This window comes from Acanthochromis polyacanthus, chromosome 8 (genome assembly GCF_021347895.1).
Source record: "Acanthochromis polyacanthus isolate Apoly-LR-REF ecotype Palm Island chromosome 8, KAUST_Apoly_ChrSc, whole genome shotgun sequence".
NCBI classification, from domain to species: Eukaryota; Metazoa; Chordata; class Actinopteri; family Pomacentridae; genus Acanthochromis; species Acanthochromis polyacanthus.
Window position 1 is genome coordinate 24045759 of NC_067120.1, and position 27691 is coordinate 24073449.

A 27691-nucleotide genomic window follows, 5' to 3' on the forward strand; every position below is an offset into this window, starting at 1 on the left:
TGGGTAAGTCTACTGTGGTGGATTTGTAGTGAGATCGCAGTCATGTGATCACCAGGCAGCTGACATGGTGTTCACTTGTTGTCATAGTTACAGTGAAGCTGTGTGGCTATCTTGCAATGATATAGAAATCTTTAACAAATCTATGGATCCAGTAGCCTAGCCGCGCTAGACCCATGCTCTGAAGACACAAGGGTCTGGGCACGCTCGACAGGGAGGGAGGCGGGCTAAAAGGTTGTCTTTCAAATCTCTCTGCAGCAATTGGGTAGGTATACAATCAATCAGCGCAACGAATAGGCTCCTAGAGCGCCGGAAATCAGAGGATGCGGTAGTTCGGTGAAGCCTTATTTATACAGTCAATGGGTGAAGCTCAAGTATATTACAGACATGTTAACAGAAAGATTATTCAGAGTCGGTGCTAATGGAGCTCAACGACTGTTGTCGTTTTTGTTGTCGACCCTGGCAGAGAATTAAATTCGTTGCCGTTGGTTGTCTAGCACGGCTAGGCTAGTTGTTTCCGGTTGTTTCTGTCAGAATCGTCGCGCCTCTGTCGTCACTTAGTTACGCCCGCTTTCTGACTCTACACTTCATGGTGATTCGTCCGACCGGTTTTAGGAGCATCCAACCTTGAGCCTTATGGAGGGTAACTAGACCCACCCTGGCAGAGAATTGAATTTGTTGCCGTGGGTTGTCTAGCGCGGCTAGGCTAGTTGTTTCCGGTTGTTTCTGTCAGAATCGTCGCGCCTCTGTCGTCACTTAGTTACGCCCGCTTTCTGACTCTACACTTCATGGTGATTCGTCCGACCGGTTTTAGGAGCATCCAACCTTGAGCCTTATGGAGGGTAACTAGACCCACCCTGGCAGAGAATTGAATTCGTTGCCGTGGGTTGTCTAGCGCGGCTAGGCTATGGATCCAGACTCTAAGCTGCATCACTGCCAAATTCTAATCACTTGGTCAGTTCTGACCTTCCCTGAAATTTTGTCAAAATCCGTTGGTCTGTTTTTGAGTAATGTTACGAACAGACAGACAAACGTACGCAGATCGTCACATAACTCTGCTGCGTTCCTTGGCGGAGTAAAGAACAGAAAACAACGGCTGCTGGTCAGAAAGCAGGATAAACATAAAAATGAATCTGAGCAGTGTCTGTGTGGGTCTTAAGAGTTCAGAAACTGTCTTGTGACTCCATTTCTGCCTAGATCAGTTAAACAGTGGAACAGCAAACGTGCATGTTTTGGGGGGTTTTAGTTTGTATTTGTACCCTGTTGAACATGTTCGTTAGTCTCAGGAATATCCCAATGAGTACAGTGTTGTTATATCTGATTGGAAAAAACACAATGTTCCTTTAACAACCGATCTGCTTCACAAACTGTCAGATTTACTGTGCAGTCCAACTCAGGAATCTGAACTACAGAAAATATGACTGGCTGGCATGGGAGGAGGAAGTGAAATGTGCAGTCTGCTTCCTGGTTCTGTCCTCTATAAATCTGATTCATTTCTAAAACCACATATTTACAGAGACGAAGTCCTGCCACTTGAAGCTGTGTGTTGCAAATGTTGGACAGTTCTGCAGAGACTTGGAACAAGCAGATTACAGTCTGTTCAGTAAAACTTTTGAAGACTGTTTTGGGCCTCCTGCAAGAACCACTGATACAAACGGCTAAAGTGGCACATGAGTGATTTAGGAGGATTTGGCAATGCGAAACATTCAGATTTAGGTGCCAGTTTGCTAATTAAGATTTTTTTTTTTTGGCATATTAAGGTACAGCAACACTTCAGTAGCAGCTGTTAGGAAAGTCGCGGGATGCTTTTTTCCAGTCTCTACACATGAAGATGCAAAATCACCTGCTGAGGAACGTTAGGAATGTTATTAACACCCCCCCCCCTTTTTTTTTTTCTACTATTGCTGTGGCTGTTGCATCATCACCACCTTTCTGCTGTTTATCCACAGTTGGTTCGTCCTGACACCCCTCTTCTTTCCCAGCTCCTCCTGGGGGATCCCATCTGATCTGGGTCCACCTCAGGGTCTCCTGAATATGACAATAAAACCTCCAGTCCCTATTTAAGCTCTAGTTCTGTCCCAGTGTACTGCTGCTCTGGCCACATGTAGCCGACAGCTCAAATGTTATACTACCATGTGGACACTGGGGTGAGAATTTTTTCATTTTGCATGCTGCCAAACAGGAAGCCTGATTTTTTTTCCAGATGTCTATTATGCTAATCAGGATCACATTCATCTGGCTGAAACAATTTCTCATGTTTTCCCAGTTAAGACAAACATTGCCAAAGAAGGGCACCCAGATAGCTCAACTGGTGAGCAGGCGACCCATAAACAGGGGCTTGATTCCAGCTCATGACCTTTGCTGCAGGTCTTCTTCTCCCTACTTTCCTGACTGCCTCTCTACTAACCTCCCTAATAAAGAAAACAAAAGGGCAAAAAACTTAAACATTGCTAAAGAAAATAGAGGTTTAAGACTAGAATCCCAAAATGTTCTTGCAGGAAGCTCTCTGTGTTAAATATGAGTCAATGTGTGACATCCAGAGTCAATTGGACAGGTTAGACTTCTTTCTCTGTTGTAAACCCTACAAACTCACAACCAGCCACATGACTGCCTGGACCAGAGCATTTACAGCTTTGGATGACAGTAAATAGATTACTATGGTGATGGTTAAGCTATTCCTGTGTAATTGTTGCTCAGGCTGCAGTCACCTCCAAACCATCTCAACATGAGCCTCCACATCAAACAGTAAAGCTGATTCTTTCAGTCTCTGTTTGTGCTGTTGGTCAGCAGGAACCTGAAGCGGCTTTTAAGAAGAAATGTCTGCCTGAACAAAACTTTTCAAACTCTCCACCTTTGAAAACCAGGTTTGAATAGATCTATTTTTAAAGCAACACAGCTCACTAGTGTTGAGTCATTCAATCTATCAACAGTCAATAGTTTCTTAGAGTGTGAAAGCTCTTGGAAGGCCACATCCTTGAGGAAACAGAAGTTCTCATCTGGTTTGGATTAAGCAGGAGAAGACTTACCACTGCGAGTACTGTACCTACTGTTTGATTGACGCCACAGAAATGAGGGGTTATTGCTAAAGATGGACTCCTGATTGTCAGAACAGGATGATGAATTGTGTAGCTCAGCAGAAAGCAGTAGTTTGGGTTCTAAGTAAAACTGCTGGTTAAAGGTCAGTAGTGGTCTGAGGGGGCAGCCAGGTCACGTCTGGCTCTTACAGGTGTGCACGTCCACCTGCTGCTGGCAGTCGCGGCAGTGGACGGCGCAGCACCAGTGGAACTTGCATTCGCACTTGGTGGTGCGACTGACGCGTGACGTGTCGTAGCCTCGGCCGCAACACATCACCTCGCAGCCGTCCATTCCACGAGACGTCCGGTTGCAGATTCGGCCTCCTGTCCCCATCGACCCTGGAGGAAGAGAACGGAAAGCTGAGAGCTGTCAGTGATGTTAAATGTTTTCACATTTACATTTGTCTCTTTGAGGCACTTGATAAAATTAGATCTCCCCCCTCATCCAGACAGAATGAACAGTATGCCTTTTATTCCTCTGCCAAGGAACACGGCGGAGATTTGTGACGATCGGCGTTGGGTTGGCTTGTCTGTCCGTTCGCAACATTACTCAAAAACAGACTAACAGATTTACATCAAATTTTCAGGGAAGATCAGAAATGACATAAGGACCAAATGATGAGATGTTGGCAGTGATGCGAATTATAGTTTGAATCCACGGATTTGTTAAAGATTTCTGTATCATTGCGATATAGCAGCCCAGCATCACTGTTACTATGACAAGTGAACGCTACAACAGCTGCCTGCTGACGGTCACGATTGCGATTCTACCACAAATCAACCCCTGCAGACTTATCAGGACTTGTCCATCTGAAATGATACAAGGAACACCTAATTAAATTGTGAGGGGGTTTCGGAGTTCCATCAATTCCTGCTGCCTGCTACATGATTGGTGTAGCGGGATTGATTTCTTTATTTTCATGTCATGCACGCATGTCAAGCATGCCCAACCGTCATGGATTCACAAGACACCAATATACGAGCATTGCAGCAATACATTCAAAGCACACATCATTCTGCTGCTCAGTCCTTAAACAAAACATGTTGCCTTTATCCCAGGCTTGGCAAAGAAATTCTGCCATGAAAGAAGTTCCCTTTCTAAAACATAGCTCAAATTTTTCATGGTCATACAACCAAAAGAAATCAAAATAAACAAAGGACATCTTCCTGAAAAGTACCTCCCTGATATCTTCGTATACAGGACAGCAAAACATAATGAACCTCATTCTCAACTTCACCTAAATTACTCAGAAAACAAAGTTTGTCTTTCTCTTAAGTAGCTACATATTTAGGTCACACAATTTGGTATCTGTATAAACATGCATAACACACGCCTGTGCTCAGGGGTCATTTTGTCTGTGGGTATGTCTGCACTACCAGTCAAAAGTTTGGACACACCTTCTCATTCAATGATTTTTATTTATTTGTATTATTTTCTACATTGCAGATTAATACTTTTTTGTTTACAACATAATTCCATATATATTCTTTTATAGTTTTGATGTCTTCAGTATTAATCTACAGTGTAAAAAAAAATCAAATAAAAACCATTGAATGAGAAGGTGCGTCAAACTTTTGACTTGTAGTTTCTGTTAAACGGCCACATTCTTTGTTGCTGTGATTTCTGATCATCAATAACTAGTAAACAAATGCTGCATTTCTGACAATGCCATATGGAGGAATGAGCAGCCTTGGCGGAGTACTGCGCTCTCAGTGCTTGTCTTGTTTTCTAAAATGGGACAAATTAAAAGACTGCGACACAATCAGTCTGTCCTGCATTATGAGCTTATCTGCATTCTGTGACTTTATCACTGAGCAGTGGGCAGACAGAACCTAGTTCAATTTAAACTACAGCAGCATCGTCAGCATCCTCTTGTAGCACAAAATATTTTGTGACTAGTATGCAAGATACAGTTGAAGACAAAATTATTAGCCCCCTTATGAAATGTTAGGGTCTTTTAAAAAAAAAAACCCAGTGCTGTTAAACTGATCAAAGAATTTTAACAAAGCTTTTCTAAACATCCTAGTTTTATTTTGGATGCTTATATTATTTTACTCTGCACACAAAAACTAAATTATTTAACAGAAAATGAACATTTCCAGGGTCAATATTATTAGCCCCCTTAAGATCTGACCTTTTTATTAAGCCAAACCACAAACCACTGTTGTGCAATCGTGCTTTAACTTTGTAATGCTCACAGCTTGTAATCAATCAATCAAGTTAAAAAGGCTGTCCTACACTTTACACAGAGTATCAAAACTTCATTAAGGATTTGAGCGGTCACTTGAGAAAACATGCCAATAAAACAGAAGAAATCAGTTTAGACTTGAGAAAAAGAATTGCTGATGTTTCCAAGTGCTTAGAAGCGGAATCAGAAGTCTTATCAAGAAATTCAAAGAGAGCCACATTGTACAGAACAAGTCTGGTAGAGGGAGGAAGGTAAAGATTTCAAAGACTCTGGAAAGAAAACTTGTGAGATGTGTCTAAAGATGCTAGAACCACCACCAGAGCCCTAGCTAATGACTTACAGAAGTCAGGAATTTCTGTGTCAAAGAAGACGGCCATAGTGCTCTGCACAGAAATGGACTGTGAGGATGCAGGCCAAGAAAAACTCCACTTCTACAGAAGAGACACCTTCAAGTCAGACTGAAGTATTCTGAGGACAATCTGGAGAAAGATTATGAATACTGGACATGTGTTCTTTGGTCAGATCGGACCAAATTAGAGCTCTGTGGCCACAGAGATGTTGCTTATGTTTGGAGAAAGAAGGGACAGGCGTAGAACCCAAAGAACACTGTCCCCACAGTTAAACACGGTGGTGGCAGTATCATGCTATGGGGATGCTTCAGTGTGTCTGGAACTGGGAGTCTTGTCAAGGTTGAAGGAATCATGAAGAAAGGATATATGAAGATTTTAAAAGAAAATCTCACGCTGTAGAATTGTAGAATATCACAATTTTAAGTTTTTATTGATTTCATTTTCCTGATGGAATCAGACCTCACTCATTAGTTCAAGGACAATCGGAAAATTGAAAATCTATCGATTCTTGAGGTTTATACAGTCTGTGACCCTGATTGTGTCATTTTGGAATTTTTTATTAAAAAAAGCTACCTTGCTTTTCAGACTTACCATTGGGTTTGGATGTTCAGAGGGTTACAAAAAAATTCAATTTGTATTTTTTAACAGAGTATATAAAAACAGACACTCGCATGAGGCAAACACTGTTCAATGTGCTGGTAAAGCTCTCCCAGATATTGGAGATGAGATTACTCTTATTGCTTCTTGAATCTGCAACATTTTAATGCAACAGGAGGATTTAGATTCCTGTTTGCTTCCTGTCACGCTTGTCTGCTAAACCAACATCAGACTTGATCCTAAAAAGTAAAAATGTGTCTGAGCACTTTCCTTCCAAAATGAGATGTATAGTGGAGCAGTTTAACACCCACACTGAGTTATTCTAGGTTGATGAGGTGACAGCCCTCCTGGGAAATTAGTCTAAGTCATCTTAAAGGCTCCAGGAGCATATAAATGCATGAAAAGCTTCGCAGCATCCAGGAATGTGACTCGCCTCAATTTGACCAACTGGAATAGCTTTACCGGTTATCGGGGAGCCAATGGGAGCAGAGTATCTGCTACTTGCCAGTGCAGTGAAGATGAGACGACGGGAGGTGGGGGAGTAAGATGATGAACGCTGGACGAAAAAGAGATGAGAGATTGATGATAGGAGCCATCAGCCTGCACTCCCACACTTCATCAGCTGTTCATTTAATAGGAGACATCCAGCGCCGCCCCCCCCCTCCACACACACACACACACACACACACACACACACACACACACACACACACACACACACACACACACACACACACACACACACACACACACACACACACACACACACACACACACACACACACACACACCACACACACACACACACACACACACACACACACACACACACACACACACACACCATCTACTCAGACATCTACTCGCTGACACGATACACACTCACTTTCTCCTGAATCTCACCTCCAGCTGCCCACACACGCTTTCTATCACACACTGAACACACCCTTGTTTTCAGCTACATCTGAATTTATAACAGAACAAAAAAAGCACTCAGAGAGCGTAGCACTCCGCCAAGGCTGCTCAGTTGTTGTATGATTTCCGACGGTTGAAATCTTTTAAAAAATCTGTGGCAGAAATCATGGCAACATAGATTGTGACCATTTAATACAGGTGTACTGACAAACAAAATGACATTGCGCTGAGCACAGGTGTGTGTTGTGCATGTGTATGTTAAGTACAGATACTGAATCCCATGACCTAAATATGTAGCGGGCTGTGGAATTGATTTGACTCGGAAACACCCCCACTATTTAATCAGTTGTTCCTTGCATCATTTCCAACAGATAAGTCCCAATAAGCCTGCAGCGGTGGATTTGTAATACGATCGCAATCATGTGATCGTCAGCAGGCAGCTGTTGTAGTGTTCACTTGTTGTCATAGCTACAGTGACACCATACTGCTATCTCACAATGATACAGAAATCTTTAACAAATTCATTGTAAATGTTATTAAGCTTTGAGTTCACATAATAAATAAGTTCATATGGTTTTAATTTAATGTAGTAAACAGTATTTCATAGCCTGTAATTTGATGAATTAAATTAGTTAAAAACAGTAAAAGGGGGTTAGCGTTCCATGTAGGAACTAAAGTTGCACATTTGGTTCTGCCACGGACTGAGAGAGGGACAGCATGATCGGAGGACAGGTTCCCAAGCCGATCTGGTGCATTTAAGGGACTTCAGGGACTGCAAAGACTTTAAGGACACTCTCGTGATTGGCAGTGCAATAAGGTATTGTTGTGCATTTGTTTTGTTAATGTCGGGACAGGGATTGTTATTGTGAACTATATTCTGAAGTGCTTCTACTGTTCATGCACAATTGCAATTGTCATGGCGTTAGCCTGACGTGAGCTTGGCATGAACCTGACGTGTGAGGATGAAATCGCTCCAAGGACCGTCATGAATAAATGCCCGTTCCAAAAGAACTACCTGCGTCTGTCATGAAAAGAGTTACATCGGTGGATCCAGACTATGAGCTGCATCACTGCCAAAATCTAATCATTTCGGACCTTCCCTGGCAATTTCATCCAAATCCGTTAGTCCATTTTTTAGTAATGTTGCTAACAGACAAACAGACAGACAAACCAACACCGATTGTCATCTAACTCCACCGAGGCTCCGCCTCCTTGGCGGAGCAACTAGGGAAGCTGCAGAATTTGGTGGAAACCAGTTACAGGCTAACATTTGGGGTGTTGCACTGGTTTTCCCTCCCATATCAGCAACTTTAATCTGCTGACAGTGAATATGAGCAACATGAGGACGTTGTGCTTTAGATGATTACCAGATCAGAATGCCACACATTTTTATCTTAAGATCGTGAGAACAGCGTTTAGGTAATCATGTCTACATTTCTAGACAACTGCTCTTTGATGGCATAAAAAACAAACCCTGTTGTGTCGACTCCACAGGCTCTGATTGTACATGTCAGCCTGCAGCTCCAGAGCAACGAGGTGTAATAATGGGCCTTTTATGGTGTGTCATTGTCTGGATGGATGACCACACATAGCTGGCAGGGGCTCATTTATACCAAATATGTAAATAACACCACTTAGTATTCTACAGAGGTCAGAAAGAGCCAGTGTGCAGAGAAAAAAACTCGGTTATTAGTGTTGTCACATTAATAATGTGGCGGATCTCTGTCTGCAACTTAAATGAGCTTGTTCATAACATGACAACTTTAAATGATCATTTTTGAACATGAATTGATATTTCTTATTAATGAGTTGGGTTTATTCATTTGCACAGATTTAATTCTTTGAGCATCGCTTATTCGTTTATGGCACCTCTCTGCCCCAATCAGTCATTAGCTATGATATGAATGTAATGCCTCCCCGACCCGGCTCCGGATAAGCGGAAGAAAATGGATGGATGAATGAATGTAATGCACTCCAAGGCATTAATTTAGGGAAATAGTTTGTCTAACTACAATTACAGCTGAGTAGCTACAGTATGGCCTGCACAGTGGATCAGTGGTTAGCACTGTTGCCTCACAGCTCAAGCATCCCCAGTTTGAGTCCCGGCCTGGGATCTTTCGGCATGTAGTTTGCATGTTCTCCCTGTGCGTGTGTGGGTTTTCTTCCTCTCACAGTCCAAAAACATGCTGAAGTTAATTGGTGATTCTAAATCGTCTGTAGGTGTGAATGTGAGTGTGATTTTCTGTCTCTATATGCAGCCCTGTGATAGACTGGTGACCTGTCCAGAGTGTCCCCTCCCTTCACCCTACGTCAGCAGGGATAGACTCCAGCCCCCCACGACCCTGATGAGGATTGAGCGGTGTATAGATGATAGATGATGATGGATGGATGGATATGTACAGTGTATAAAAACACTGAAGACAGTGGTAGAAATGTTCGGCACAGATTGAGCTATCTGGTTTAAAGTGTTTGAACTGTAGCGTTGTATCAAACTGCTGACCAAGCATCGAGCAGTCTTACCAGCACACCATAAGTGTATGAAGAAAATGCAGTGTACCACACCGAAACCCTTTTCAAACATGCACTCTTTGGTCACTTTTCTGTAAACGTTTTTGCAGCAACATTAACAAGTCGACTCCAGTAATGTTTCTGGGGTTGGACTAGCCTAGCCATGCTAGATCCCATGTTTCTGATGGCACAAGGGTCTAGGGAAGCTCGACAGGGAGGGAGGCGGGCTAAAAGGTTGTCTATCAAATCCCTCTGCAGCAATTGGGTAGGTATACAACCAATCAACGCAACGAATAGGCTGACGTAGTTCCGAGAGCACCGGCGGATTGTGTGGCTAAGTCCCATTAGCTTCCCAACCAGCGGAGCCGCGGAGCCAACTGGTATATTAAGGATTTGCCATATCCCGTCGGCATAAGTCCAAATACGTCTTTCTTCTCAATGAAACACTTCAGTGCCGTCCTTTGTTTATCTTTCAAGTTGAATTTTAGCTTCAAATCTTTAAGGGTTGTGGCCAAAGCCGAGTCGAAAGATAACTGTTTATTGTGCGCCGGTTGTTTCTGTCAGAATCGTCGCACCTCTGTCGTCACTTCGTTACGCCCGCCTTCTGACTCTACACTTCATGGTGATTGGTCCGGCCAGTTTTAGGAGAATCCAGCCTCGAGCCTTATGGAGGGTAACTAGACCCTCCCTGGCAGAGAATAAAATTCGTTGCTGTGGGTTGGACCTGAATATCCAAATACTTGGTGGTATCCGAATATTTGTTTTGAGATCTGAATATCTTCAGCATGACAAGTCTGAACTGCATGCAGTTACGTTAACAGATATGCAAGCACTAATCATGTACTGTAAGCACCGTGAAGCGATTTAGGGAAGGCTTTTCCCACATATTACCAATATTGGCCCAAAACATCTTGGAGAGCAAAAGACAGTTTGCTGCCAAAATCACAAATCACTTTGCTCTGCAATATTTCAATTTCAATTCAATTCAATTCACTTCTATTTGTATAGCGCCAATTACAGGTAAATTGTCTTGGCGCTTTACAGAACCCATATGCCTGAACCCCCAGAGCAAGCCCTAAGACAACAGTGGCAAGAATATAAATCTTATTAGAGGAAACCTGCTGAACCTGCTCTGAAGCACCTGAACTTCTGCTCTGTTGCGGTGCAGATGTTCAGCCAGCAGAGGACTGCAGCAGCTCTGTGCAGGTGTGACTGACTATTACTATCTCACTGTGAAGCACAAGTGTTACTGAAGAAGAACGTGTGTGTGTGTGTGTGTGTGTGTGTGTGTGTGTGTGTGTGTGTGAGAGAGAGAGAGTTCAGCTGACTTCTCCTGTATAAATAAAGGTTTGGAAAAAAAATTACCAACCAACTTCAAGTACCATCTCGAACATTGTTCTGGAATTTTCTTATGTTTACATTCTGCTTTGCTCTGCATGTATGCAGTCTGCACCAATCCCTCACCAGGTAATATGTCTGGACATGACCCGAAGCCCCGCCCACTCCCTGGCAGCGTGCCCACCCATCATCAGCACTGCTAGGGGTGACATCACGGCCAGAGTCTTCCTCGCAGCCCTCGCTCTCTGCGTCTGCTTATTGAATTAAGATGAGGGGGTGCCGAGAGATGAGTTTAGCACCTGAGCCTCACCAGGGCCGAGGGAAATTGATTTCACACTTTAAAGAGGCACAGAGGGGCCATCTCACTATCTCTGTGGGGTGTGTGTGTGTGTGTGTGTGAATGGATTCAGTCTGTGTATTGCCACAATGATTGAGGGTGAGTTTGCATGTCTTTGAGAGGTTTTTTTGGTGTGTGCGATCAGGGAAAGAACACAAGAGAATAATTGAAAGTGTGTGTTTTAAGATTGATTGCACTTCATGGTTGAGTGTCTAAAAGAAAGAGACTCTGATTCCGTGTACAGTACATGTCATGATTGAGAGCGAGTTTACATGCCTGTCTTTGTGTGTGTCCCAGAGGAGTGGGTCTTTAGAGAGGGAGCATGTTACGTTCTCATGAGAGGCCCAGGGCGAACACTGTGTGTGTTTTGTGTGTGTTACCTCACCCTGCTTACATGTACACAGCCCATAAAGCCTCTGTGTCTGCTGTGAAGCCTCAACTTGTTCCCAAACGGGGGCCGTAAGACCTCCAGAGGTCCAGCAGAAGGTTACAGGGGAATTTCAGTAAGACGCCTAAAGCTCAGTGAGAATATGCTAACACTGTCAATACTGCTAATGATTATTTGTATTTGGACATTTACACGTTTTGTCCCATCAATATAGAAACAAGAAAAGCACTCAGAGAGCGTAGTACTCTGCCAACGCTGCTCAGTTGTATCATTTCTGACGGCCGAAATCTTGAAAAAATTTGTGGCAGAAATCACAGCACCATAGAATGTGGCCATTTAAATATAGATGGACCCACAAACAGAATGACCTTGTGCTGAGAACAGGCGTGTGTTATGCATGTGTGCGTTATGTACAGATACTGAATCGCGTGACCTAACTATGTAGTGGGCAGCAGGAATTGAAGGGACTTAGAACCCCCCTCACAATTTAATCAATTGTTCCTTGTATCATTTCCGACGGATAAGTCCCGATAAGTGTGCAGCGGTGAATTTGTAGTAGGATCGTAATCATGTGATTGTCAGCAGGCAGCTGACGTAGTGTTCACTTGTTGTTATAGTTACAGTGCCGCTATCTCACAATGACACAGAAATCTTGAACAAATCTGTGGTTCCAGACTATAAGCCGCATGACTGCCAAAAATCTAATCACTTGGTCTTTGTGTCATTCCTGAAAATTTCATCCAAATCTGTAAGTCAGTTTTTGAGTAATGTTGCAATCAAACAGACGGACAAATGTACGCCAATCGTCACATACCTCCGCCACTCCTTGGCGGAGTGATAAATGTGTGGCAGATACAACATGGAGTTGAACAAAATCCTCATATTTACTATTTAATGTTATGCAGTGAATGATTACCTGAAGACTCAAAGATATCAGCTGAAGCTTTGCATCTTATGGGCTGATGCTCTCACACCTTCAGGTCCAGTACATGTGGGGTCTCTAATCTAGTCTTTAATAAATGGACAGCAGTCTTATCAAACTGAAATCAACTGATTGATTTGGTCATTTGAAGATATTCCACCCTGAAAAGCTGTTGGGTTGATTTGGTTGTATGTTCAGACTTGTTGTCTGGCCTAATAAAGAAATGTTGTCTCATGAGTTTTGATGCATTGGGCTTGGTAACAGCTCTACTGGCAGCATGGCTCAGTGGGTAGAGTGGCCGTCTTGTAACTGGACGGTTGCCAGTTCGATCCTCGGCCCGTCGTGCTCATGTCGAGGTGTCCCTGAGCAAGACACCTAAACCCTAATTGCTCCTGATGGGTCGTGGTTAGCGCCTTGCATGGCAGCTCCCGCCATCAGTGTGTGAATGGGTGAATGTGATGTATCATGTAAAGCGCTTTGGATAAAGCGCTATATAAATACTACCATTTATTCTTCTATAATAGAAGCACCACCAGCTTTGACTCATGAGCTGCTATTTTCCCTAGTTTGATGTATCTATCATCTTGATATAGTTTGGTTTCTGTTTCAGCAGTCCACTGAATGCTACAGGTTTCTGTTTGTGAACTGCAGCTTTTCTGTTTCTGAGGTTTACGGGGGATTACATCTTGTGGCGAGTCCTCTGAGATTCAACTGGCAAAGTTTTCTTTTTAACAGAAACAAGGAAACATTTCTCAACATCTTGGAGAGCATTTTTGCATAGTCATAATGAAGTTTATCTAGACCACACAAATTATTTTTCCCTCATTCAGAAGACTTGTCCTCCTTAGTCTGCCATGTTTTTCCTACTTTGTAGTCTTCCTCTGAGTGTGTGCGTTTTTGGAATGAACTAAGCTGTTGCTTTTGGCAAACCAACTACCTCTGATAACTCCCTGATAGATGTTTGCTTTGTTGTGAGCGTCATGATTAACTTCTTTCTTTGCAGCATCACCTCTTTACTCATTTCCACAGACCACTCCACGTCATCTAAATGGTGATTCTTAATCAACTCTGAACCATGTTTAAATACTTTTGTCTATAAAATGACACATAGATGCTCAAGAAACATTTAGCAGCCAAATGTCTAAATACTTTTGAACCCCTGCAGTGTGGGCACTGTGTGGTGAAGCTTTATGGGGCGGCATGGCTCAGTGGGTAGAGTGGCTGTCTTGTAACTGGAAGGTTGCCGGTTCGATCCTCGGCCCGTCGAGCTCATGTCGAGGTGTCCCTGAGCAAGACACCGAACCCCTAATTGCTCCTGATGGACTGTGGTTAGCACCTTGCATGGCAGCTCCCGCCATCAGTGTGTGAATGGGTAAATGTGACATATCATCATGTAAAGCGCTTTGGATAAAAGTGCTATATAAATACAACCATTTATCTCCCACATAGTTCTCTGTATATTGACATTAATCTACTAAATTTAAAACTGAGACTTATGACTTCAATGTAGTGTCCATTATTTTGTTTCATCACTATTCAAGCAAAACAATTGCCCGAAAACATTGCCAGATGCAAAATTTATCCTTTTTACAATTACCAGTAACTTTAGTTATGAACAGTTTTCTGATAAAAATTAGTAATTACTCTGCCAAGGAACGCGGTGGAGTTATGTGAAGATAAGAGTACATTTGTCTGTCTGTTAGCAACATTACTCATAAATGGACTAAGGGATTCAGTGAAATTCTCAGGAAAGGTCAGTAATGCCACAAGGACCAAGTGATTAGATTTTGGCACTGATGCAGCTTATAGTCTGGATCCACAGACTTAAGGATTTCCATATCATTGCGAGATAGCGGCACAGCGTCACTGTAACTATGACAACATGTGAACGCTATGTCAGCTGCCTGCTGATGATCACATGATTGCGATCGACTGCTGTGGACTTATAGGTCGGAAATCATACGACGACTGTGCAGCCTTGGCGGAGTACTGCGCTCTCTGAGTGCTTTTCTTGTTCAATAATGTCCTACTTTGCCTCTGCTGCAGCCGCCTCTCCTGTAGTCACCTCAGTGCATGCAGTGCTATCTGATTCTTTACATGGCACGAGTACAGTAATACCAATCTGCATGGAGGGATAAATGTTGAAAAGTTGTCTGATAAACATATTCAGCCATCCATTATCTACATACCACTTAATCCTCACTAGGGTTGCGAGGGGGCTGTAATCTATGCCAGCTGATTTAGGGTGAAGGCAGGGGACACATTGGACAGATCACCAGTCTACCATGGGACTACATACAGAGACAAACACTCACACTCACACCTACAGACAGTTTAGAGTTACCAATTAACCTTAGCATGTTTTTGGACTGTGGGAAGAAGTCAGAGAACCCGGAAAAAACCCACACATGCACAGGGAGAACATGCAAACTACATGCAGAAAGATCCCAGGAAGGCGAGACGTGAACTGGGGATCTTCTAGCTGCAGGGCGAACTGATAAACAAATGTCAAACATAAATAAAACCATTTCAAGGAAGTTTTTCATGGTTCTAAATTTCAACACCAAGTTGAATACATACACACATAACTTTGAGAAAAACATATTGATTGTTAATACTCACTGCTTTGATTTGTCAACATCAAAAAGTCTTGTAACCTGGCAATAGCCAGATTAATAATTGTGTAGTACTTGATAGTACTCCACAATATCAATCTGGGACCGCTCCATGTAAATCCGTTCGGAGGAAAGAGGCACAGATTGGACAATGCAATAGTATGTCCCGCCTCTGACAGGTTTGTTTTTAGCAAATCGCGGGATCTTCACAACGAGCCGAGCCAATTGGTAGATTAAACTCTTACCAAAACCCGTAGGTAAAAAAGCACAAACATCTTTACCATCCAGAAATGCGCAAAGCGCCTCACGTTGTTCTTCCTTCAAAGAAGTGATAGGAGATTCAGCTAAAACTGACTTAATAGCAGCATCTACACGATCGTTGTCCTCCATTGCCATGTTTGTTTTGATCTACTGGCGCTTGGTGTCGTCTTCACACCCGGATATCCCGCCCCACACACGAATACTGCTGCGTGATTGGCCCGTGCCAACTTGGCTCTGTACGAACAGTGAAGGCTGGAGCGGAGCAAGATGGTTTCTTGAGAGATTTGTGAACTCACAAATATCGCGAGAAATCAACTTGCTGGCAAGGTTAAAAGTCTTGTCCTTCAAATTAAAACCACATGTCTCAAAAAAAATATCTTAACAGGCTTAACAGACTCTTTAAGGCCATAAAACTAAAAGACCATGACGGTGCCTGATTATTTGTACTGTGCACAGAATACATGACACATTGCCCCATGACAGAAGATTTTCTACATGTGTCCTTAAACAAGGAAGATATCGTATGAGCAAGACATTTGTGACTCAATTACACAGCCAAGAGCATGTCAAATGGTCAGTCGGGTTCCATTTAAACTTTGGAAATGCCAAATTTAGTTTCAAGGCGGCTGCAATGCATCAAACAGAAAAAACAGCACTAGGACAGAAATGCTAAATTTCTCTGTCTCACATTGATACGATGTTTATGTTGTATTATTTTGTATGATCTAATCTGCTCCTGAAATCTGCTCCTCTTTTAGCCGGCCAATCGTGCCTCAGGTGTGTGTGTGTGTGTGTGTGTGTGTGTTTCCAGTGGCGGTGATTTATAATGATGTGCGGTGCTCTAAGTTTTCAGCCTACAGAAGTGTGTAATGGGTCTTAAACTGGCCGACACCCGATCGCCACGGATCATCTGCTGCCTGACAGGCATCCACCTCCTCTGGAAGACACACACTCATGCCCCTCTCTTCATCTTCTCTTTCTCTCACACAGTTTCCATACACAAACATTTTCTTTCTCACACTCACTCTCCAAGCTCTTCCAGCCTCACATACATAAACAGAGGGTTCACTAACACAGATACACATCACTCTAACTGTCTCTTTGTCCTATTACCAGTGTGTGGGCATCAGCACTGGAGCTACTGTGGAATAACTGCAGATATCAGAAACAACCATATAAGTAGGACCTCGTTGAACAGCAGCCGAAATTCCGTCTGATGCAAACACAGCTATGCTTTGTATTCCCAAAAACAAACAATCACTTCTACATGTAGTAGCTTTCACAAATCTAAAAGGCAGAGACCTAGACTGTTCAAAAGTTTGGGGTCACCCAGACAATTTCATGTTTTCCATGAAAACTCACACAACTGAACAGAATTGCACAAAGGTTTTCATTAAAAAGTTGACATAAATATATTTTTAGAATACAATTTAAGTTGCTAATATTAAAAATTTCCAGGAAAAAGTTCATTCTGAGACCTGCTGTCATTGCATCATATGTCATTTCTATTGTAATGAAAACACAAGAACAATATGATTATATTTGTAAACTAGAGACTCCAGCCTTCTATATGATATATAACATGTGATTGCCATGAGTGAAATGGATACAATAGCTATGTCAATTTTCAGTAAAAGTGAACCAAAAAATTAGTACAAAAAAAAAAAAAAAAATCACATTTCCGGGTAAAGTTAAAAATAGCGTAAAAAGTTATAGTGGGAATGAGTTATTTTACTGTTACCACTCAAAGTCTCATTTAGGACATCATAAAGGTAAAAAAGGGAAATTGTGGCATTTTATTGTGGGAGGGGTGCATGGTAGGCCAACTGGGCTCCCGGACTATTAATCATCAATTAGCCTTTCAAATCATTAGCTAACACAATGTAGCATTAGAACACAGGAGTGATGGTTGCTGGAACTGTTCCTCTGTACTCCTATGCAGATATTCCATTAAAAATCAGCTGTTTCAGGCTAGAATAGTCATTTACCACATTAATAATATCTAGACTGTATTTCTGATCCATTTAATGTTTTCATTGAAAAAAATGCTTTTCTTTCAAAAGCAAGGACATTTCTAAACTTTTGAACGGTAGTATGCATACTTCTATCCTGGAGGTCTGAAGGAATCTAACTAGATTAGCACTCTGCTCACACACCAGAGCTCCGAGCGAATACAATTTAATGAGAGTCGAACCTTAAAAATCATGAAGGCACCACAAACTGCTCAAACACTTGTATAAATGCATACAATAATGGCAGCTGAGTATACTTTGACCTACAGAATAAATAATCAGGTGGCTATATGTCAACTAAAAGCTGTTACAAATTCATTTCCTGTGCTGACATCTGATAAACCTCTCAAGCTCAAACACATGCTTAACATAAAACTATTTACAGGCCTAGCCATGTGCACAAACCTTTGTGCATGGATTAATACACATAATGATGAAGACAACAGCCAAGTATTTCAGATGAAGAAACAGAAATGTTTCAGATGCACTGCATATCAGCATACACATACAGAAACAAATCTAAAGGCTACACTGACTTTAATTAAGAAATGAAACAAATATTGTCTTTCTTAGTCTTGCATAGCCAGACAACGCTGGGGTGTAGTTACAACTCGTTATTTTTCTGCTTTGGAGGGGGAAAGCTCTGCATTATTTGTCTTTGCTTAACTTAGGCAGAGTTAAGTCCAGGATATAGCAGTGGTGCCTCTGCAAAACAGTGAAGGGTAGACATGCACCAGTTCCAGTTTGAGAATAGCAGACATTGCTGTTTTAGTCAACAGACATATGATATGGGCTCCAAAGGTGGCTCTGCTGCATATGCTACTGGGATACCAGAACGTTTTGAGGGATTCCACTTCATCTTCCATAAATGAGCTCTGGCTGGAGGACATTAAGCATCACAGCAATCTTTGTCATGGTCACCAATTGCTAGCTAAACTCCTGCAAGTCCAATCGACCACCTCCTCTAAGTGTTTAATAAAAGTAGGAAATAGTAACAGGGCTTATTCATACCAACCAACCATGCTTGTTGAAGTGTTTTGTTTTTTTTTAACTTTGTAGCATTTTACCATTTGAGAATAATGCTATCTTAGATGATTATGAAGAGAGAAAAAGCCATCTAGTTGTCTAAGCTAGAGCAAAGATCTCTCTTAATTCAGCAAATAGTTTGGAATGGCTTGGACTCATTTCTCAACCATAATCTTGATGTTTTCATGTCTTCTGACCAATAAAATTCCACATTGCAACTTACTGAGTGTTTCTAAAGTCACAGTAAAAGGCAGCCTTTACCTGACTCATGGTCCCGTATGCAGTAGTCTGGTGAGTCCTCAAAGTAGACCAGGTCATTCTTGCTTGGACGTTTGAAGTGAGTGTGTGCGGCAGTGAACCCAGTGCCATACTGGTTTACAGCGACCTGCACGGCACCGTTGTACCTCTTCCGTAGGTGGTCGCCAGTGCGTCGAAAGTCCGCCATGGCCAACCAGCAGGTCCTGATGCTGCACGACCCGCTGACGCCGTGGCATTTACACTCCAGTGTCATGAAGCGCTTCACTGCCTGGACAGGACAACAACAAACAGTTTTCAGAGAAAAGACAGTGGATTTTACAAGTTTATTACACATTGGAATTGGTATACAGTAGGGATAATAATAGTTTGAGAGGCAATTAATTTATTCAGCAGTTGTAGAACAAAGAATAATTCCCTGTTTTCTAATTCTTGGAAAACCAGACATCTGAGAAAAACATGTTCTTCAGAAAAGACGATAGCAGATCATTAATATCACTTTTGATGCTCGTCAAATGGTAGCAGAGAATCTTTGCATACACATTCCAAAGATCCTCTGATTCCATTGCATACACTATTAGGATAAGAGTTCTGACTGTCGTAGTTGATTATACAAGTAGACTTTTGTATTTCTGTTCTAAAAATTCAACATGCAGATTTCAAAATGTCCTAAGGCAAGTTGACTGCATCTTAAATTCAGCAATAGGTCAACTCCATTTTAAATACAGAACAGCAGAATGTTTAATAAATGTTTCTGTACTTCTGAGGATTTTCTTAGTTGGTTCCTCCACATTACTTCTCTATGTGTTCTGCAGTCCTCACCTTCCTGCCAGCTCTGTTGTTGTGCAAGTTCATAAGCGCCCGGGCATCTCTCTCCTTCCTCTCCTTGGCGTCCACAAAGGTTTGGCTGAAGCGCATGGCGTGCTCCACGTGGTCACTGCAGCCACCCCAGTCAAAGGAGCCCTTGGAGTCCCGCGACGAGCCCTTCTTAGAGGGGTCACAGGAGCAGGAGTCTAAGTCCCCTTGGCTGCAGGCTCGTGCCAACGTGTAAACCACCCCAGCCGAGGAGATGGCATAGACAAAGGCCACCTCACGGCTGCCTGTGTGGAGATAATGACATTTTCATGTCATGCAGCAGAGCAGGAATGATTTAGGAATAATAGTTTGTGCAAATAGTCCATCTATCCATTATTTATGCACCACTTTATCCTCATTAGGGGTGCTGGGAGGCTGGAATCTATCCCAGCTGACTTAGGACAAAGGCAGGGGACACCCTGGATGGGTCACCAGGACTACACAGAGACAGATAGTCACTCTCGCATTCACACCTATGGACAATTTAGAGTTCCCAATTAACCCTAAAATTGTTGGACTGTGGGAGGAAGCTGGAGGACCTGGAGAAAGTCCACACATGCACAGGGAGAACATGGGAACTCCATGCAGAAAGGTCCCAGAAAGGCCAGGACGTGAGCCATGGATCTTCTAGTTGCCCGCAAGGCAAAAGTGCTAACCACCAAGGCATTGTGTATCCCTAAAGAAAGCAATGTCTGTCTTAAACTATCCGATTTTATGAGTGAAATTGCACTTTTCTCCTGAACTTTCAAGTCCTTTGAGGAACATCAACTTGTTCGTACACAGGATGCGTGGCAACAGCTAGGGATCAGTGGAACAGGACAACAGTTTTCTTTGTGTTTCTATGTAACTGCAGATGGGAGGCTAACCATCAGTCCAGGTAACATCCCCAGCACCACATGCCTACAGTCGTGCAGTTAGTGCAACAAAAACAAACAAAAAAATGCAGAGCTTTACACTGACGTCAGAGGTTGACATACTTACTTTTCCCACTTAAAATACGGAAAACCGTAACCGAAAAAAAGTTCACGATTAAAAACAGTCAGCACAGTTCCTGGTACACTTCTTTCCCAATACAGGCTTGCTAATGGCACAATGAAGCCACGACAAATAGAAGACTACTTCAAATGTTTTGAAAACCCAGCTACCTGTAGGACCCGTGTTTGTTGCTGTCTGCCAGAAGCTTTCATGCAAAGCATGAAATAGAAAAAAACGCTTCATCTATTTCCAAGATGGACAAACAGCTAACGTTTACCAGCAATGCCCCGATACAGAGCTCTTATCTCGATCTACATGTAACTGATGGGAGATCAGAGCAGGATCAAAGGCTGAGGCGAGGGAAAGGGTGTGTGTCTGCTTCCAACCTCTGCTACAAAATGATCACACATGAAGATTCACACAGTGAAATGAAAAAAAAGATAGATTTTTGACAAGTTTAGAGCTGCAAGTATGTTTGTTAGCAATAGACAGATTTAGTTTTATGAAAATGTGACAAAAAAAACATCTGAGTCACTGTCAGTTATTCCCACACACTCAGAGCATTATTCCTGTGAAGAAACATGGAGTGAACTACAGACAAACGGCAAAGTAAAAAGAATAGATAAAAAATAGAAACAGTGAATCCTACATGAGGGAATCTTTTGGTTCGGATATCATGCTGTCAAGGTTTAGGTCCACTTGTCCCATCAATGGTATGAGTCACTGAGGATTATTTCAAAGTTGTTCTGAATGATCATCTTTATCCTCTGAGGAGGACAATGCTTCCATCCATAGAGCATGACAGGTCACTGAAAGGTCTGATGACTATCATATGAAATGGCCCTTCAAATCTCAACCACATTGAACACCATTAGGAGAATAATGGAATGTCTTTAGGAAGAATGAGATTTCATCCCTCCAGTAGAGTTACAGAGACTTGGAGAATAAATCTCAAGAAGCACTGGAGCTGTTCTGGTAGAATCTGGTGACCCCACACCTTATGAAAACACTTTTTGTTCTAATGTTTTTCCTTCAATTTTTCACTCATCTGTAGATTTGCCCAGGATTTCATCTGTCATTCCATGCTGCCCTCAACATTTAATTCATGGAGTCCATGGAGGAACTTTTGCAGAGATAATTCAGAGCCAACTGAAATAAAAAACAAAAAACAGCAACAAACAAGTTTATCAGAGAAAAATTTCACAAAAATTTAGTTTTAATGTCCAGTTGTCAGTGCTTAACACATTATCTAAAGAAACTCTGGAACTGAACCTCCATCAAGACAAAGTAAAAGTTTAGAACTCTTTGGTAAATTTGATCCATTACAGTGAATGTGAACTTAACACTTTGAGCCCTTAAAACCTGACAGCAAGTTTAAAAGGCATGTCATCTTAAAAAAACAAGCAAAAAAACTTGCATATTAATAATAAATGTCTGTGCATCCAGGATGAGCAGCTAAGTTGAGCGTGTCTAACGAGGTTAATGAAGAGAACAGTCAGAGAACACAACGTCAGGGTGGGGAAACCTCGTGTGTAATTGTTTGAAATTAGCCCGCTGACATTGACAATAACGAGCTTCTAACGGGGCCTCGATGTGCCGTGATAATGCTGTGTGACACGGCGGGGCCCGGCTGGGAGGTCCGAATACCACACGGCTGATTAGAGGCCCTGACATGAAACGGACTAAGTCAAAGGATCCGCCTTACAGGTTAAATCTCAGGGCATGGGAGAGTAACATCAGGCCGCCGGGTCCTGATCCTCCTCCAGTGGCAATAAAAAAAGATTAGGACCTGTTATAACGTGCCCTCACAGGGATGCAGGCTGATTTTCGCTGCTGAGACGTGTAGTCACACATCTAATTTGACAAGATGCTTCTGTCCAGAGCTCACATCTGTCACAGGCAGCGACAGACTGCTTATTGCTACCCATTGTCCGTTAATCACTCTGGTCCCTGATGCTGCTAATCACACTTTACTGCTTGGGAGGAGGCATTTGTCACACTTTTCATAACACCAATTTTTCAATTCCAAATCTCCAACCCCACCACAACATAAAAATGGGGTCCTTTGTCCTCTCTGGACTTTTAAAACCATCAATAAATCAAGTGTCTTCTCCTGCAAATCACCACAGAAGATAAACAGTGCTAATGACCTGATGTGGATCTTGAAAGTGGTGGGATTACTTTTATTTGGAAAAAGTCTAAATTTCTGCCATTTTTTATTTAAATGAGCTGAGTGAAGAGTAATTAGCCAGCTGAGACAGTAGTCAAAGTGAATCTAAGGAACACAAAAACATCATGATGAAGCAGTGACATAAATTAAATCTAATTATACAGACTTGATATTTTACTAAAACCAAAATCTGCAAAAGCCTGCTACTATTTACCTAATAATTATTACAGATAATCAGTCCAAAATATAGAGGCAGTCAATTCATAGCATATTATACTTCTTTAAGTTAAACTCCTCATGTATGAGAGGCTAGCACTACTCGGTATTTAATTTTTGTTTGGTAAATGAAAAATGATTTTACTGATTGTCAAAATTACTTCAGATGCATTTCTCCACCGACAAACTGTTTCAGCACTAAATATGGGCACCGAAATTTATCACGGTATTATAAAAAAGCAAAACAAAGCAACATAAGAGGAGCCTGACAGAGAAACCAGACGGCTGAATTGACGTGATAAATGTCCAATTGTAAAGTGAGATGAGGTGTGGAATGTGATCCAGCCTCTGAACATATCTGCAAGGGAACGATTAGTTTCCCACAAAGTCTCAAAATGGCAATAAATCTATTCAACACTTTAGTAACCAACCAATTGTTTAGATTTGTCACATTAACTTAAGGCATATGGTCAAACATGTTTGTCACTGCAAACTGATCGGTGTGTTGTCACATATATGATTGCACTGCGATCCTTTTCCAGAAGATGCCAGCAGCACACAATGACCTGGTAACACAACCCAGCATATACTGTAGCAGGCAATAAAGTCACCAACTTTCTATTCGTCGTCATGTGGCATTTAAGGCACCTGACAGCCCCTGAAGACATTGAATCATGAATACAATGCTTTATACACACTTTCTGGATCTCAGCCCTGCATACTGCAGCGCTGACCAATACAGACAAATAATACCGTTTAAACAATTCTCTCAAATATTTTTAAGAGCCTTCTTCACAACAAACAGACAAATGATTGTCAGTACTATAGCAATGTTGCTCAAGTCATTTTCTGTTTATGTATTGGTGACAAATGATTTCAGGATTCATTTAAAACATTTATTAGGAAAAAGGATGTAGATTTTAAAGCTGGGTATAAAATGTGGTCCACACAGATTAAACTGTAACAGTTTAGAAGCAGCATTAGCACTGAAAGATGAAATTCTCTATTTACTAATCCTAAATTTCATACTCTTCTTGCCTGTCCTACAGAGGGATCAGAGGTCCACTATTGAGGAACAGCCCTGTACCTGAGTAGGCAGGATAGGCAAGCAGGATTTTTACTAGAGATAAATCCCAGATTATACCCACAAAAATACTTTAAACCCCTTAATTATTAAAAACAATTGACTTTTGAATGTTAAAGTAGGATGAGGGTTCCATTCTGGCTCCAACATCCACTTCACTCACTGCGTAGCAGCAGCCGTCCAAACAGGTTGTGGTCCCGCACTGTAGTGTTGCAGTTCCAGCGGTGGTTGCGGAACTGGTGCTGGCACTCTGAGATCCAGTCCTTCATCCCGGCACCGATGGCCTGCATCACTTTGGGATGCTGTCGGCACAGCTGCCGCTGCTTGTTCACCAGACCGGGAATGTTGTCGCACATAACCTGGGAGCCCAGGGTCCCCATGTACCTGCAGGGTGGCAGGGAAAATAATTCGGACAATAAACTTTTGGACATTAAAGTAATTAATCATTAATGAGGACGCTGAAGTATAAGACATTAAAAAAAAAAAGAAAGAAATGCTAAACTTCTTCTGCCAACAAAAGTACAAATGGCTCAATGTGCATGATTAATGGAGATAGCTTTGGTATACGAGACAACATTTTGATTCTGAAGCGAAAGAAATGAGATGAAATGATAGTGAAATAAGGCATGTTTGAGAAACATGTTGAAATCACTCCTAACAAGTCCACACTCCCTTTTACCTGCAGAACAAGGCGATGAAAGACTGGCAGGGAACCTGAACATTTGCAGGCTGCAGAGATTTTCTTAAATGATTAAAGACCAAGCAGAGCAGCAACATAAAAGGAATTATCTCAGCATCTCAGTATCAGAGTATGAGGTGAGAATTTGGAAACAGGATCTTTGCAAATATTAATTAGGGATTCAAGAGAAAGACAGCAAATAAAGTGAAATTAAATGAGATCAAATGACTTTAGCTGGGAAAGTTATCTGTCCAAATATTCAGTCTTCAACAAGCTGCAAAAATAGTCATGAAAGGCAGAGGGGGAATTTAGTCCTCAATCTGTGGGAAATTTTGTCATTAGCAAAGTATTTATTAACCAATTCAAAACAAAGATGAAAGAAAATTCACATTTGAGATTATTTTTAACATAAACTAATCACACTGGACATAGTCTACATAGAGAAACAATATTACTGGTAACAGATTGATGAAAGAACACTTTAAAACATTGTGCATGCTGTTTCTGTCCCGGTTTGATAAGAAAGCCATGCATGGGTTTTGCAGTTGCATAACAGAGATGTAAATAAATGAAATGGCTCTTACCACCAGGACGCATCGACCTCGGCCGTCAGCCAGCAGATTGCTACAGATAAATAAAAACATATTCCACTTGGCAATAAGTTCATATTAACCAAACTTTGGTCTTTTATGGATCTGGATGGAACATTTCCACGGATCAAAGAAAAATAGAGAACAGAGAAATCAGATATCGCGAATTCAAGCTTGTTCAAAAAAATATATAACAGGACAGTCGGAAGACAGACGATTTGCGCGTAAAAGCCATGTCTGGCTCCGGTTCTACACGGTGGCAAAGTGCTTATGAGGAAAAAGTGAGGAGCGTCTGTCTTAATAGTCCAGCAGAGATTTTCAGAGGAGATAGGCAGATGATGTGCTATCAGGTTCAAATTGCTTTTCACAGGGGGTGGGCAGTCCCGTCTCAGGAATGAGGTGAAGAAATGAGATGTCTGAGAGTATCTGTTCAGGCTGGTTTGACACCAGACAGGCTTGGCCCGCGTCCAGACCGGAGCTCCGCTGCTCTGATGTGGTCCAAGCCGGTGGGCTCCTCTCACTGCACCGACGCGCTCAGAGACGGAGCCGGCTGTGGGAGGATTCATCCTACGGCCAATGCCAGTCACCAGAAAAACGCGCAAACCCCCTAAGATTCAATTTCTAGGCGAAAAAGCGAGGAAACAGTAGAAATGGGTCAGCGTTGTTGTGATGCACGAAGTCCCAAAAATTACTTTTGGGAGCAAAAGCAGAAGACGCAGAGTTTGTGCGCACAGGATCCACGTTTTGCGCAAAACATGGTTTTTGAGTATTTTCCCTTCGAGGGCTCCATATTGGTCACTAGAGGCACAAACGGGGCATTTTACTTACTAATAAGATGTATAATGAGACAGAATCCACATTAAATCTGCACCTTTACCCCCCGAAATCCCAAATATAGTTTGTGCAGATTTTAATACATCCGGTGAGTCTTTGGGTAAAGGTGAGATCCTGTTGCTCTACCCAAATGACGCACAGGTGCAAAATATTTCTGACTCTCAAAGCATGACGTATTGTTATTTTACAGCCTTATACAAACCATCAATCAGTTGAACTAATAACTCAGGAATGATGGTTCAGAAAAAAAGGAGCAGAAAAGAAAAAAAAAATTATGCACCGGTTCTCCCAAAGCAGCACCTAAAGGTGATGTGTCCATTTCAATTGGATTATCTATTGCAGTCTTTTTGAAGTCTCTCGGGGAAATCTGTACCTCTGTCACACGGCATTTCCTCCATCTTTGATCTGCTCTGGGTGTATCTGGAGGTCCGGAGACCCTGACCAGATGAGATTAATGGGCAAATTGGATTTTTCTCATGATCCCCGTGGAAGAAACCATAAAACAACAAGGAGATTTAGAGCGCTCTCCCTGCTCTCCTCACTCCATTGAACACGACTTTGTTTTTGCAGCAGCAGTAGTTGTAATATGTCTATAATAGGAATCCAGTTTAATTGGAGTAATATGTTCTCTGCCTTGCCAAATCGCATTAAGGTCACCGTGTTTCACTACATGTATTATGAGAGAGAAGGTAATCTCTGATAATGTAATGTCACCAATGTAAATCAGACCATGGCCTGAAGAGACTGACTCTAATTTACCAGCAAACTGAAGTCAATGTCTGAGCTTAAGTTCACACAACGGTGTTTCTGAGTTTCTATTTTTGATTATTTGAACATTATTTTGACTCCATTCAAACATCTTGGCTGGTGGGTAATTGGCAAATTGACCTTTAAATTAATATCATGTAAAATACCATTGCAGGTCAACACTTTAGCAAATACACTCAGTTTCTTTCACAGAATAAGATGGAAAGATTGGTATCATGACTGGAAAAGTTTGCAGCAAGATTCAGGAGCTTAGCTTAGCATAATGACATCAAGCAGGAGAAACCAGCAGCCCAGGCCATAGTCCATAGTTCAGTTAGAGTTACTCCTCCACCAACCAGCAATGTTCCACTTTACATCTATATGGATCATTCTACTATTAGAGGGCATTTTACATCCCACCCATCAAATGTCAAATAATCCAAGTACTAGAGACTAAATCTAAACAAACTAGGAGAAAAGAGGAGGAAAAGGGATGAAGCCAGAGTACCCAAAGAAAACCCACACATGCAGAGGGAGAACATGCAAACTCCATGCAGAAAGACAACAGGAAGGCCGGGACGTGAACCAGGGATCTTCCTGCTGCACAGCAAAAGTGCTAACCACCAAGCCACTGTGCAGCCCTAACTGCTTCATTATCTAGATGTTTTATTTTGTAAACTAAAAGAAAAAAAAGAGAAAAGAAAATGCTCATTAAAAGAAACTTTAATTATCACTTGACTCTTTAAATGTAAAATAA

The 27691-nt window shown here is 41.9% G+C and overlaps 1 protein-coding gene across 1 annotated transcript; it reads right to left on the reverse strand.

Moving 5' to 3' along the window:
• Positions 1-1162: 1162 nt before the first annotated feature.
• wnt2 (wingless-type MMTV integration site family member 2) lies at positions 1163-25969 on the reverse strand. Its single transcript, XM_022208477.2, has 5 exons — positions 25348-25969; positions 24248-24468; positions 19607-19884; positions 18791-19055; positions 1163-3410 (listed from the first exon to the last, which is right to left on the reverse strand). Exons 1-5 carry the CDS (start codon positions 25917-25919, stop codon positions 3205-3207), a joined length of 1542 nt encoding a protein of 513 aa, XP_022064169.2. The 5' UTR covers positions 25920-25969; the 3' UTR covers positions 1163-3204.
• Positions 25970-27691: the final 1722 nt, after the last annotated feature.

Bases quoted from the DNA above. Each gene is read 5' to 3' on its own strand.
- wnt2 (XM_022208477.2), bottom strand. From the start codon at position 25,919: ATGAATCCTCCCACAGCCGGCTCCGTCTCTGAGCGCGTCGGTGCAGTG. The intron at 24,469-25,347 runs GTAAGAGCCATT...GCCACCCTGCAG, and splicing joins GAGGTCGATGCGTCCTGGTG to GTACATGGGGACCCTGGGCT. The intron at 19,885-24,247 runs GTGAGTGAAGTG...ATCTCCACACAG, and splicing joins TGGACGGCTGCTGCTACGCA to GCAGCCGTGAGGTGGCCTTT.